Source organism: Antennarius striatus, chromosome 9 (assembly GCF_040054535.1).
Source record: "Antennarius striatus isolate MH-2024 chromosome 9, ASM4005453v1, whole genome shotgun sequence".
Lineage (NCBI taxonomy): Eukaryota > Metazoa > Chordata > Actinopteri > Lophiiformes > Antennariidae > Antennarius > Antennarius striatus.
Window position 1 is genome coordinate 24,687,340 of NC_090784.1, and position 15,161 is coordinate 24,702,500.

Below are 15,161 nucleotides of genomic sequence, written 5' to 3' on the forward strand. Positions count from 1 at the left end.
GGTCAAACAAATTTTATCTCCACACCAGGTGTTCAAAACTTCATAAAATACCTTTCTTTTCTAAACAGGCAGGTTGTGAAAAAAATTGGGTTCCAGGGGTCAAAAAAAAAATTCTTGACTGGCGGGTCAACAAAAAAAAATTTTCTTGACCGGCGGGTCGACAAAATTTTTTTATTGACTGGCCGGTCAACAAAATTTTTTCTTGACCGGTGGGTCAACAAAATTTTTTTCTAGACAGGTGGGTTGAAAAAATAACATTTTTATACCAGGGGATCAAAAAAATTGTCTTTGTAGACTGGAGAGTCAAAAAAACATTTCTAGGCTAGCGGGTCAAAAAATAAATTTCTTGACCGGCGGGTCAACAAAAAAATATTTTCTTGACTGGCGGGTCAACAAAATTTTTTGCTTGACCGGCGGGTCAATAAAATTTTTTTTTTTGACCGGCAGGTCAAACAAATTTGATCTCCACACCAGGTATTCAAAACTTCATAAAATACCTTTCTTTTCTAAACAGGCAGGTTGTGAAAAAAATTGGGTACCAGGGGTCAAAAAAAAAATTCTTGACTGGCGGGTCAAAAAAAAAAAATTTTCTTGACCGGCGGGTCAACAAAATTTTTTTATTGACTGGCCGGTCAACAAAATTTTTTCTTGACCGGTGGGTCAACAAAATTTTTTTCTAGACAGGTGGGTTGAAAAAATAACATTTTTATACCAGGGGATCAAAAAAAGTGTCTTTGTAGACTGGAGAGTCAAAAAAAACATTTCTAGGCTAGCGGGTCAAAAAATAAATTTCTTGACCGGCGGGTCAACAAAATGTTTTCTTCAGACCAGGGATTCAAAACTTCATATAATACCTTTCTTTTTCTACACAGTCAGGTTGAAAAAGAAAAAAAAATTTATACCAGGGGATCAAAAAAAATAGCATTTGTAGACTGGCGAGTCAAAAAAACATTTCTAGGCTAGCGGGTCAAAAAAAAATTTATTGACCGGCGGGTCAACAAAAAAATTTTTTCATGACCGGCCGGTCAAAAAAATTTTTCCTTGACCGGCGGGTCAACAAAATTTTTTCTCCAGACCAGGGATTCAAAACTTCATAAAATACCTTTGTTTTCTAGACAGGCGGTTTGAAAAAAAATTGGGCACCAGGGTATCAAAATAAATTCTCTTTGTAGACTGGCGAGTCAAAAAAAACATTTCTAGGCTATCGGGTCAAAAAATAACTTTCTTGACCAGCGGGTCAACAAAATTTTTATTTTTGACCGACGGGTCAACAAAATTTTTTCTTCAGACCAGGGATTCAAAACTTCACAAAATACTTTTCTTTTTCTAGACAGGCGGGTTGTTAAAAAATTGGGTACCATGGGGTCAAAAAAAATATTTTTTGTAGACCGGTGAGTGAAAAAAAACTTTCTAGGCCAGCGGGTCAAAAAAAAAATTTCTTGACCGGCGGGTCAACAAAAAAAATTTTTTTTAACCGGGGGGTTTACAAAATTTTTTACTTGCCTGGCGGGTCAAAAAATTTTTTTCTTCAAACCAGGGATTCAAAACTTCATAAAATACCTTTCTTTTTCTAGACAGGCAGGGGAATAAAAAAAAAAGACTGGCGAGTCAAAAAAAACATTTCTAGGCTAGCTGGAAAAAAATTAATTTCTTGACCGGCGGGTCAACAAAAAAATTTTTTTTGACCGGCAGGTCAACAAAAAATTTTTCTTGACCGGTAGGTCAACAAAATTTTTCGTCAGACCAGGAAGTGAAAACTTCATAAAATACCTTTTTTTCTAGACAGGCGGGGTGAAAAAAAATTGGGTTGCAGGGTTCAAAAAAAATATTTTTTGTAGACTGGCGAGTTAAAAAAACATTTTTCTAGGCTAGCGGGTCAAAAAAAAATTTCTTGACCGGCGGGTCAACAAAATTTTTTCCTTGACCGGCGGGTCAACAAAATTTTTTTTTTTGACCGGCAGGTCAAACAAATTTTATCTCCACACCAGGTGTTCAAAACTTCATAAAATACCTTTCTTTTCTAAACAGGCAGGTTGTGAAAAAAATTGGGTACCAGGGGTCCAAAAAAAAATTCTTGACTGGCGGGTCAACAAAAAAAAATTTTCTTGACCGGCGGGTCGACAAAATTTTTTTATTGACTGGCCGGTCAACAAAATTTTTTCTTGACCGGTGGGTCAACAAAATTTTTTTCTAGACAGGTGGGTTGAAAAAATAACATTTTTATACCAGGGGATCAAAAAAATTGTCTTTGTAGACTGGAGAGTCAAAAAAAACATTTCTAGGCTAGCGGGTCAAAAAATAAATTTCTTGACCGGCGGGTCAACAAAAAAATATTTTCTTGACTGGCGGGTCAACAAAATTTTTTGCTTGACCGGCGGGTCAATAAAATTTTTTTTTTTGACCGGCAGGTCAAACAAATTTGATCTCCACACCAGGTATTCAAAACTTCATAAAATACCTTTCTTTTCTAAACAGGCAGGTTGTGAAAAAAATTGGGTACCAGGGGTCAAAAAAAAAATTCTTGACTGGCGGGTCAAAAAAAAAAATTTTCTTGACCGGCGGGTCAACAAAATTTTTTTATTGACTGGCCGGTCAACAAAATTTTTTCTTGACCGGTGGGTCAACAAAATTTTTTTCTAGACCGGTGGGTTGAAAAAATAACATTTTTATACCAGGGGATCAAAAAAAGTGTCTTTGTAGACTGGAGAGTCAAAAAAAACATTTCTAGGCTAGCGGGTCAAAAAATAAATTTCTTGACCGGCGGGTCAACAAAATGTTTTCTTCAGACCAGGGATTCAAAACTTCATATAATACCTTTCTTTTTCTACACAGTCAGGTTGAAAAAGAAAAAAAAATTTATACCAGGGAATCAAAAAAAATAGTATTTGTAGACTGGCGAGTCAAAAAAACATTTCTAGGCTAGCGGGTCAAAAAAAAATTTATTGACCGGCGGGTCAACAAAAAAAATTTTTCATGACCGGCCGGTCAAAAAAATTTTTCCTTGACCGGCGGGTCAACAAAATTTTTTCTCCAGACCAGGGATTCAAAACTTCATAAAATACCTTTGTTTTCTAGACAGGCGGGTTGAAAAAAAATTGGGCACCAGGGTATCAAAATAAATTCTCTTTGTAGACTGGCGAGTCAAAAAAAAAATATCTAGGCTAGCGGGTCAAAAAATAACTTTCTTGACCAGCGGGTCAACAAAATTTTTATTTTTGACCGACGGGTCAACAAAATTTTTTCTTCAGACCAGGGATTCAAAACTTCACAAAATACTTTTCTTTTTCTAGACAGGCGGGTTGTTAAAAAATTGGGTACCATGGGGTCAAAAAAAATATTTTTTGTAGACCGGTGAGTGAAAAAAAAAATTTCTAGGCCAGCGGGTCAAAAAAAAAATTTCTTGACCGGCGGGTCAACAAAAAAAATTTTTTTTAACCGGCGGGTTTACAAAATTTTTTACTTGACTGGCGGGTCAAAAAATTTTTTTCTTCAAACCAGGGATTCAAAACTTCATAAAATACCTTTCTTTTTCTAGACAGGCAGGGGAATAAAAAAAAAAAAGACTGGCGAGTCAAAAAAAACATTTCTAGGCTAGCTGGAAAAAAATTAATTTCTTGACCGGCGGGTCAACAAAAAAAATTTTTTTGACCAGTAGGTCAACAAAACATTTTTCTTGACCGGTAGGTCAACAAAATTTTTCGTCAGACCAGGAAGTGAAAACTTCATAAAATACCTTTTTTTCTAGACAGGCGGGTTGAAAAAAAATTGGGTTGCAGGGGTAAAAAAAAAAAAATTTTTTGTAGACTGGCGAGTTAAAAAAACATTTTTCTAGGCTAGCGGGTCAAAAAAAAATTTCTTGACCGATGGTTCAACAAATTTTTTTTTTCCTGAGTGGCGCATCAACAAAAATTTTTTTGTTTACTGGTGGGTCAACAAATTTTTGAACATAAATATTTTTTAAAAAATGTATCCCTAAATATCTTCGTAACCCTAATAAAAATGATTTTTGTTGACCAGTGGGGTCAGATATCTTTTGGAAAGAAAAATTGTATATAAATTTTTAGTTCGAAATTTATTTTTAACCCTAACCTTAGCCCTAACCGCTAACCCTAACACTAAAAATGTTTTTGTTGACCTGCAGGTCAAAATGTGTTTACTAAAATTATTTATTTCTGAACATATTTCAAACCCTAACCCTTAAAATTCGGAAAATTTACTTTGGTGAGTGGTGGGTCAAAATAATGTGTTTGTTGACTGGCTGGCTCAAAAATTTTTGGAAATAAAATTTTTTCTTTAATTTTATTTTTAAAATTATTTCTAACCTTAACCCTAACTTTAACCCTAACCCCTGCCCTAACCCTAAATTTTTGTTGTTGACCGCCAGGTAAAGAAATCTTCCTTGTTGACTAGTGTGTCAAAAAAAAATTTTTTGGAAATAAATATTTTTGTTGACCGGTGTGTAAAAAATTTTTTTGGTTGACCGGCGGGTCAAAAAAATTTTTTTGAAATAAACATTTGTAAAAATTTTATTTCTAAATTTATTTCTAACCCTAAACTTAATACTATCCCCTAACCCTGAAAAAATAATAATTTTTGACCAGTGGGAATTTTTTTTTATAGACAGGCAGATCAATCAATTGTTTTGTTAACCAACTGATCAGAAAAAAGAAACATTGTTTGACCGGTGGGTCAAGAAATTTCTAGAAATAAATATCTAGTTAATTTTTATTCCTAAACATATTTATAACACTGTTATCTAAAAATTTTTTTTGTTGATCGGTGGGTCAGAAAATTTTTCCTGACTGGTGGGTCAAAAAATTTTTTTTGTTGACCGGTGGGTCAACAAATTTTTTGACATGAATGTTTCAAAAAAATTTTATTCCTAAATATCTTCATAACCCTAACACTTATAAAAACATTTTTTTGTTGACCAGCGGGGTCAGATAACTTTTGGAAAGAAAAATTTTCTAAAAATTTTTATTTCGAAATTTATTTTTAACCCTAACCTTATAGTCGTAAACACTAATCCCAACCCCAAAAAAAATTTTGTTGACCTGCGGGTCAAAAATATTTTGGAAATAATTTTTTCTAAAATTATTTATTTCTAAACATATTTCAAACCCTAACCCTTAAAATTCAGAAAATTTTCTTTGTCGACTGGCAGGTCAAAATAATGATTTTGTCGACTGGCTGGCTAAAAAGTTTTTGGAAATAAATGTTTTTTTTTATTTTATTTTTAAATTTATTTCTAACCTTAACCCTAACCTTAACCCTGACTCCTGCCCTAACCCTACTTTTTTTTTTGTTGTTGACCGATGCGTAGAGAAATGTTCCTTGTTGACCAGCGTTTCAAAAATTTTTTTTTTTGGAAAGAAATATTTTTGTTGACCGGCGTGTAAAAAATTTTGGAAATAAAAATTTCTAAAACTTTTTATTTTTAAATTAATTGCTTAACCCTAACCTTAACCCTAACTCATAACCCTAAAAAATAATTGTCTTTGTTGACCAGTGTGTCAAAATAATTTTGGAAATAAAAATCTGTAAAAATTGTATTTCTAAATTTATTTCTAACCCTAACCTTAATACTAACCCCTAACCCTAATCCTGAAAAAAAAAATTTTTTTGACCAGGCAGATCAATCAATTGTTTTGTTAACCAACTGATCAGAAAAAAGAAACATTTTTTGACCGGTGGGTCAAGAAATTTCTGGAAATAAATATCTAAAAAACGTTTATTCCTAAACATATTTATAACACTAATTGTTATCTAAACAATTTTTTTGTTGATTGGTGGGTTAGAAAATTTTTCCTGACTGGTGGGTCAACAAATTTTTGTACATGTTTCAAAAAAATTTTATTCTTGAATATCTTCATAACCCTAACACTTATGAAAAATGTTGTTTGTCGACTGGTGGGGTCAGACAACTTTTGGAAAGAAAATTTTATAAAATTTGTTGACCAGCGGGTCCTGAATATTTGTTGACTGGTGGGTCAAAAAATTTTGGAAATAAAAATTTCTAAAACTTTTTTATCTAAGTCTAATCCTAACCCTACAAAAACGTTTTTCCCTGACCGGCGGATCAAAAAAATTTTGGAAAGTAAATTTTCTGTATTCAAAATTGATTTCTAACCAAAAAAAAATGTTTTTGTTGACGAGGGATGTCAAAAAAAATGTTTATACACAGGAAGATTAATTTTTTTGTAAACCAGCTGTTCAAAAAACAATAGTTTTTTGTTGACCAGAACCTCAAGAAATTTTGGAAATATTTCTAAAAATTTTTATTTCCACATATATTACTTACCCTATCCCTAAAAAAAATTGTGTTGCCTGGCGGGTCAAGAAAGTTTTGGAAATAAAAATTTCTAAAACGTTTTATTTCTAATTTTGTGTAATCCTAACCCTACAAAAAATTTTGTTGACCGACAGGTCAACAAACATTGGGATATAAATATTTGTAAAAATTCACATTTAAATTTGTGATGATTCTGTGCACAAAGTATTCTGGGATTCTTCTTCCATCTCCATTTTGAAGTGACATTTGGAGGGCTTGATGACCTCCGACCCCTACATAAACAAGACACTTCACCTTACTGGGGAAGTCACATTACCTTTTCACCACCACCAGGTGGCACCACTTCTGTTCTCTGGTCATTCAGCAAAAACTTTATTTTCATTGGAAGAGGTCAGAGGTCATGTCTTAACGGGTCAAAGCTGAAACAAAATACAATTTAATCTTTTCTTAAACTTTATTTAAAACATTGAAGTAGAAACTATCATTTGTTCATTTACAAACAATAGAATGGATGACATCGCTTCAGGTTACTGCATCAGGTTTAATCACAGGTCTAAGCTCCGCCTCCGAGCGCCACCGGAGGAACGCCTAAGCCGGAGCCAGTCATAAATAGCATTAGCAGTCCAACTGAACGCTGATGTCAGCACTTTTATTTTCACAACTGAACACTGTTTACGTTCAATAAATACGAGCACAAACCTCAAGTTCTCCAGGAATGTAACGGCAGCGTGCGACCGGGTCCCCGCGGGGTCGCAACCAGGTCACCGCGGGGTCGTGACTGGAACGCGTTAAAAACGGAGCCGAACATCGAGCCGTCGGCTCGCGTCAGTCTACGTTAAATCTAGCAGACAAACAGGAAGTGATGCGGCCCGTCCGTCGTTCGTCTTCCTGAGAATCCGGCGCCGCCGCCGCCTTCAGAGTAGCACCACGAACCCGAGCAGGCTCCTCCCCCATCATCAAAATTCCCCAACCAATAACGTTAAAATTCAGAATCTGTCCTTTGAGACTAGCGGCGGCCATGTTTGTAGTCCATTCAGGCCAGGACAACAAACTTCCTGGTGGGTCGCCGCACCCCCCAAATCAGGAAGTGGCCGGTTTCTCAATGCTGCTGGGTGGAGTCAGGTCTGTTGCCGTGGTGACAGGCGACAGCTGCTGGACGGATGGGGTGGGCGGGGCCTGAGCTTTTCTCTGTAGGGCAGGAAACAGACGTTTAAAGATGGTCTAAGAGCCACCAGAGAGGGCTACACCCCCAGCCCGGCGCCGACTGTCCTCACCAGCAGCTCCAGGTAGTCCACGTGCGTCTGCACGTTGTGCCGGTCCTCCGGCTTCACCTTGGGGAAGGGCTTGATGTGGGGCGGGGCCTCTACCTGCAGGACGTCCATGTAGGGCGTCATCCAGCGGACGCAGGGGGCCACGCTGTCCCATGACAGGCCTGGGGGGAGGGACAGGTGAGGACCAATCAACACGAACCAGAACCATCAGCGGCGCCAGAGCCACACCCACCTGACACCCTGTGGACGACGTCGAAGGACGAGAAGAGGCAGAAGGCGGCGGCTGCGAGGACGCTGTAGCTGAAGTCCAGCGCCGCCACGTCCAGGATGGACAGGTCCAGGAGCTGCAGGGTCAGAGGTCAAAGGTCAGGCCTCAGCACAGCCTCACACTGGACGCCGACGGAGGGCGTTACCTGTGTCATCTGGATGTACGTCTCCTGGGAGAACCGCGGCTCCAGGAAGTCGTCGCCGGTGGACTGGGCGTCGCCCTGGGCGTGGACCTGGGCGTACAGCTTCAGCCAGCTGATGGGCGTCTCGGGACACAGGTTCCAGTTCAGCGCCTGTGGAGACAGAATGTCAGCGTCAGAGCGATGACATCATCACGGCGGGGCGGGGCCTCGGCCACCCACCTTGAGGATGAGCAGCTCCGTCTGCTGGATGTCCCACACGTCACAGGCGCCGTCCGTCACGTAGGCGAACTCCAACATCTTGGGGGGGTAGATCTCCTGCAGAGAGGGAGGGGCGTCAGGCCAGTCCGCTGACGTGCAGTCACGTGACCGGGGGGCGGGGCTCACCTCCACCTTGGCGGCGATGAAGAGCGCGGTGATGCCCAGCAGCTGCAGCTGCTCCTTCCCCAGGTCGCGCTGAGTCAGCAGGAAGCGGTCCAGGAAGTCCTGCCCCAGGTAGAAGGTCTGCCGGTGGAGGGCGTACACCTCGCTCACCTGGGGGGGGCAGCGTTATCATCCAGCCCCGCTAACAGTTTGCACCAGGCCCTGCCCCCTGCTCCGCCCCCCCTCACCTCCATCAGCCAGTCCAGCAGGATGCTCCTCATCTGGGGCTGCAGTCGGGGGTGTCGCTGCAGGGCCCCCCCATCGTGAACGTAGCTCAGCTCCTTGTTCAGCATCTTCACCCAGACGTCGTCTGGACTCGCCCAGCTGGGGGGGACACACACCGGGTGAGAGGGGGGCTCGGGGCGGAGTCGAACACCCAGTCAGGCCAGCACTCACCTGAGGGGGGGAATGGGCGGGGCTTGGATGAACAGGTTGGTGAAGCGGTACCGCCTGAAGCCTGCCGGGGGGGCGGGGCCCAGATCCTTGTGGGGCGTCTCGATCAGGACGCAGGGCGTGGCCGAGCCCTCCAGCCAGCAGCGCTGGGGGGCAGAGGTCACAATGAGTTCACAGGTCACATGACCCTATCGATTAGGTCAGAGGTCAAAACCCGGTACTGACCTGGATCTCGTAGCTCCGCCTCTTAGCCGCAGGCTGGCTCCGCCTCTTCAGGTTCTGGACACAGACCAAACCAAAGGTTAACACACACATACAGGTACACACACACATACTGTATATACAGGTGTACACACACAGAGGTACACACACACATACTGTATATACAGGTGTACACACACAGAGGTACACACACACATACTGTATATACAGGTGTACACACACAGAGGTACACACACACATACTGTATATACAGGTGTACACACACAGAGGTACACACACACATACTGTATATACAGGTGTACACACACAGAGGTACACACACACATACTGTATATACAGGTGTACACACACAGAGGTACACACACACATACTGTATATACAGGTGTACACACACAGAGGTACACACACACATACTGTATATACAGGTGTACACACACAGAGGTACACACACACATACTGTATATACAGGTGTACACACACAGAGGTACACACACACATACTGTATATACAGGTGTACACACACAGAGGTACACACACACATACTGTATATACAGGTGTACACACACAGAGGTACACACACACATACTGTATATACAGGTGTACACACACAGAGGTACACACACACATACTGTATATACAGGTGTACACACACAGAGGTACACACACACATACTGTATATACAGGTGTACACACACACATACTGTATATACAGGTGTACACACACAGAGGTACACACACATACTGTATATACAGGTGTACACACACAGAGGTACACACACACAGAGGAACACACACATACTGTATATACAGGTGTACACACACAGAGGAACACACACATACTGTATATACAGGTGTACACACACAGAGGAACACACACATACTGTATATACAGGTGTACACACACAGAGGAACACACACATACTGTATATACAGGTGTACACACACAGAGGAACACACACACGCGTAGGTATATGTACACACACAGAGGAACACACACACGCGTAGGTATATACACACAGAGGAACACACACACGCCTAGGTATATACACACACACACGCCTAGCTATATACACACACACACAGAGGAACACACACACAGAGGAACACACACACAGAGGAACACACACACAGAGGAACACACACACGCCTAGGTATATACACACACACACACACACACAGAGGAACACACACACGCCTAGGTATATACACACACACACAGAGGAACACACACACGCGTAGGTATATACACACCCACGCAAGCAAGTATACACACCCACGCAAGCAAGTATACACACACACACACGCAAGCAAGTATACACACCCACGCAAGCAAGTATACACACACACGCAAGCAAGTATACACACACACACATACGTATACACACACAAGTATACACACGTATACACACACACCTCGCTCCTCCTCTTCTTCAGCGGGAGGCGGGCCGGTTCCGGTGCGTTTGAGTCTCGCGCCTGGAGCGTGATGCGTTCACTGAAACACAAACACCGGTCACGTGGTTCCGCTGGGTTCACAACCCGAACCCGACCCCCCGGGACTCACCTGCGTCTGGACATCCTGAGTGGCTCCGCTGCAGGACAGAGAAGGGGGGGGGGGGGTTAGAACCAACAACCAGCTTCTCGGTACCGACCCCCCCCCCCCCCAAGAACCGAACCGACGGGCCCGCTCAGCGATTCAACCCCCCGTTCGGATTCGAGCCCCCGTCTGGATCGTGTTGCGTTCATGGCCGGTCGGACTAACCCCAACCCCCCCCCCCCCCCCATCAGCGATCCGGACGGGTCCAAGAGCACCGGCTCCGGTTCGGTCCCGGACACCGACCTAACGGCTCCGTTTCCCGGTCCGGACCGAAGACGCGCCAATTTCCCCAGCGCGGGAGCGGGAGGGGCTCCGGTCCGCGGGAAAGCAGTGCCCCCCCACCCCCCGGAGCTCGATCATACCGATCCGAACCGGGCCCCCCGTGCCGGGAAAGGCCCCGGAGGACCCAGAACCCGGAGGAGAGTCCGGAGCCTCGCGGGGTGAGGTGGGGGGGTGGCGAGGCCCCCGCCGGGCTGAGCGGCTGCCACCGTTAGCTCCCCGCTAACCGGGGCGAGCAGAACCGGCTTACCTGCGAAACTGACGTGCGGACGGGTCCCCGGTAGCGCGTTCACGCGCCGCCCGCTCACGAGCACCCGCAGACCGGACCGGGGAGAACCGGAACCACCGGGTCCGTGAACGCACCGCCGGGGAACAGGCGCCGAAAAGTCGGTAAAACCGGTTCGAACGGGGGGAAACGGACCGCTGTGACGTCACGAACGAACCAACACGCCTGTGCAGTGAACGCGAACCGAGCGGCGGGCCGGTAGCGACTCCGGGGGGCCCGGGGCCCGGGGCCCGGGCCGGAGCAGGGCCGGTGGCGGGCTTACCTCCTCCTGAATGGATCAGCTGTGGCGCCGGCGCCAAGACTTATATGCGCCGCACTGCGCATGCGCCCCCGGACCACGGAAACCCGCTCAGCGTTATCGACGCGCGAGTCTCAGAGGTGCACACGCCCCTCTCCCGGTAACCACAGATGATTGGTCCCCCCGGAACCCCGGCTGGCGCGTGTCCACCGTCCGTTACCGGAGCCTCCGGTGAACCGGAGCGTCCGCTCGGTTCTGTGTTTGAAAACGGCTTTCCGTTCGTCCCAGTCAGAGTCTACCGGCCCTGGGGCCCCCGGTGGCCCCCTCCACCCGAACCGGACACCGGAACCCGGTTTCTGTTCAGGAATTTACGGTTTCGCGCTCCGCTTAAACTGCTTCCGGGTAGGTAGCTCTGGGGGAGGGGCCTACGGATGTCGGGCCAATCACAGAGCGAGTAGCGCTTGCCGCGTGCTTCCTGTATAGAATGTAAACAGAGAAACCACGTGGTGCTGACGTCAGCAGAGAGAGATTAATTTGATTGGTAAAATCACGTTTAGAGAGTAGAGTAATAGAGTAGAGAGTACAGTAGAAGAGTTTTTTTTAATTTTTTAATTTTTTTTTTTTAATTTTAATTTTATATACTGGTTTGATCCCCGAAGGGAAATTAAAAAGCACACTCTAGCTACTGATTACAAACGCATGCATACATATATGTGAGTACAGGCCCCTGTATCACACACACACACAGGGGGGCCTGTAGGCATGCAGGGGAGGTAGAGTGGCAGGCAGCTCCTTCTTGGTGCGCCTCAAATGAGCAATTTGTAAAGGGGACGGCACCTTGCTCAAGGGTGCCTCGGCAGTGCTCCGGAGATGAGCTGACACCTCCCACTGTCAGCTCACCTCCAGGTATTTTTGGGGGGGCGGGAGCGGGAATCGAACCGCCGATCTTAAATCATAGGACGACCCGCTCTACCGCCCGCTTTACCACTGAGCCACTGCCGCCCATTAGAGAGTAGAGTACAGTAGAGAGTACAGTAGAGTAATAGAATGTAGAGTAGAGAGTACGATAGAGTAATAGAGTGGAGTGTAGAGTAGAGAGTAGTGTAGAGAGTAGAGTAGAGTAATACAGTAGAGAGAACAGTAGAGTAATTGAGTGGAGTATATAGTAGAGTTATAGAGTAATTTTGTAGGGTAAGAGAGTAGAGTACAGTAGAGAGTACAGTAGAGTAATAGAATGTAGAGAGTACGGTAGAGTAATAGAGTGGAGTATATAGTAGAGTAATAGAGCATAGAGTAATTTTTGTAGGGTAATAGAATAGAGAGTAGAGCAGAGTAGAGAGTACAGTAGAGAGTAAAGAGTAGAGTACAGTAGAGAGTACTGTAGAGTAATAGAGTAGAGAGCAGAGTAGAGAGTACAGTAGAGAGTACAGTAGAGTAATAGAGTAGAGAGTACAGTAGAGTAATAGAGTAGAATATAGAGTAGAGTAATATAGAGTAGAGTAGACTAGTAGAGTATAGAGCAGATTAATAGAGTAATAGAGTGTAACTTTATTGATATATACAAGGAACATACAAATAGAGAGGCATATATAAACTGGTCTAGTTACACATGGGTAGTGACGTGTCTAGATAGATAGATAGATAGATAGATAGATAGATAGATAGATAGATGATAGATAGATAGATAGATAGATAGATAGATAGATAGATAGATAGATAGATAGATAGATAGATAGATAGATAGATAGATAGATAGATAGATAGATAGATAGATAGATAGATAGATAGATAGATGGATGGATGGATGGATAGATAGATAGATTGATGATAGATAGATAGATAGATAGATAGATAGATAGATAGATAGATAGATAGATAGATAGATAGATAGATGGATAGATAGATGATAGATTGATGATAGATGGATGGATAGATAGATGATAGATTGATGATAGATGGATGGATAGATAGATGATAGATTGATGATAGATAGATGGATGGATAGATAGATGATAGATTGATGGATAGATAGATAGATAGATAGATATACTTAGTGTTTAGTCTTTAGTGTTTGTTTTGTTTATTCATAAAAGACAAATATAAGATAATCAAAAAGATTCACGCAAAATAATTCAGACTTCTGCTGACCCCCCCCCCACTGTCACACTCACTATGGTAACATATCAATCATATCAATTAGCATATTAATTTACATGTCACCCAGTAAGCGCTAACTGAGCTAACATGCTAGCTGTGCTAACAGGTCACTGTGGTGTGTAGGGATTTGAAGGAACACTACAAACGGCTTCGAGGCTCCAGGGATCTTCTGGTTCAGCTCCTCCGAAGGGTTAAAACATCAGCTGTCTGAACTGGTCTGGACTGGTCTGAACTGATTTGAAGTGGTTTGAACTAGTCTGAACTGGTTTGAAGTGCTTTGAACTGGTTTGAACTAGTCTGGACTGGAACTTGACAAAAGAATTCCGGGTGTTTCGGGTGGAGAGAGAGGATTTTGTCTGGTGTTTCCACTGGTGTCTGTAGTACCGGGGTGGACCACGTGGGGGTAGCATTGGCTGACAGACAGACAGCAATACTGGGTAACTTTACTGGTACTGTCCAAAGCGGTTTAAACCAATTCAGAGCTGTTTGAATCAAACCTGTTTAAATTAAACCTGTTTAAATAAACCTGTTTAAATCAAACCTGTTTAAATAAACCCGTTTAAATCAAACCTGTTGAAGTCAATTGACTGGACTATAAAGTTTCCTGGAGACGTTCCTCCTCTCATCAGGAGGCTTCTTCCCTTCTGATGGTGTCTGGTCTGGTCCAGTTTATTACCCCTGTGGGGTGTGGTCAGTTTATTACCCCCGTGGAGTGTGGTCGGTTTATTACCCCCCCCCCATAACCCCTCCAGAACCCCCCCATCACCCCACAAGAACACCCCCCCATAACCCCTCCAAAAACCCGAGAACCTCAGTAGAACCCCAACAGAACCCCCCCAGAACCCCAACGGAACCCCCCAGGACCCCAGTAGAACCCCCCAGAACCCCAGTAGAACCCCCCAGAATCCCAAGAACCCTCCAGTAACCCCCCAGAACCCCTCCACAACCCCAGTTGAACCCTCCAGAACCCCAACGGACCCCCCCCAGTACCCCTCCAGAACCCCGGTAGAAGATGAAGGCTTTGTGGACAAATAAGCTAGCTGATGTTAGCATTAGCATCAGTATGTTTTCATTCCTCTTCCTAATGACAGATTCGTTTATCAGCCAATCACAGCGGGGGCGTCGCCTAAGGTGTTCCGGCTGATTGGTGGGCGGGGTTAGAAAGCAGACAGATCCCACCTGAACCACAGGAACTGTTCACAGAGTCAACGTCCAATCAGAGGCCTGGTTTCACAGGAACACCTGAAGGAGGAGGAGTCTAGTTAGTGGGCGGGGCAGGTTGTCTGCTAAAGGAGGTGAACGCCGCTTTGAGGCGTGGGGGTGGTTTCTGACGGGACTTGAACGCAACTCCTGGGCGTAGCGCCCTCTAGTGGTGGTGAGGCAGGAGGCCCCTGTGCTCCAGTGCCATGTGGGGGGGGTCATACATGTCGCTGAGGGCCTGGAACTTTGGCCCCCACTGAGACAGCCTGTGGGGGACGACCCCTCCCTCGTCTTCCTCCCTGTCGCCGTGGTTTCCACACGTGGGGGCGGACCCCAGCGAGCTGAGGCTGCCTGTTGACGACCCCGCCCCCTCCATGCACCAGACGTGGTACGCATCCA

General features: G+C 44.2%; 2 protein-coding genes across 4 annotated transcripts in view; both read right to left on the bottom strand.

Moving 5' to 3' along the window:
- Positions 1–6,769: 6,769 nt before the first annotated feature.
- Positions 6,770–11,917, bottom strand: ccne2 (cyclin E2). 3 transcript variants are annotated; one of them, XM_068323970.1, is made up of 12 exons: positions 11,430–11,917; positions 10,570–10,597; positions 10,422–10,500; positions 9,012–9,065; positions 8,790–8,932; positions 8,582–8,717; positions 8,358–8,504; positions 8,193–8,288; positions 7,977–8,123; positions 7,796–7,907; positions 7,567–7,724; positions 6,770–7,480 (listed from the first exon to the last, which is right to left on the bottom strand). In XM_068323970.1, the coding sequence occupies exons 2-12, from the start codon at positions 10,581–10,583 to the stop codon at positions 7,373–7,375; spliced, it is 1,194 nt and encodes a 397-aa protein (XP_068180071.1). In that variant the 5' UTR covers positions 10,584–10,597; positions 11,430–11,917; the 3' UTR covers positions 6,770–7,372. The 3 variants fall into 3 exon arrangements, with proteins under 3 accessions (XP_068180071.1, XP_068180072.1, XP_068180070.1); XM_068323971.1 differs by having other exon boundaries at positions 11,303–11,917; XM_068323969.1 differs by having other exon boundaries at positions 11,132–11,917.
- A 2,630-nt stretch (positions 11,918–14,547) lies between these two features.
- Positions 14,548–15,161, bottom strand: part of si:dkey-22o22.2 (neural-cadherin) — a 43,035-nt gene continuing 42,421 nt past the window's right edge. The window contains exon 34 of the mRNA XM_068323480.1: positions 14,548–15,161. This exon is cut by the window's right edge and continues 289 nt beyond it. Within this exon, the coding sequence (XP_068179581.1) occupies positions 14,929–15,161 (233 nt within the window). The 3' untranslated portion in view covers positions 14,548–14,928.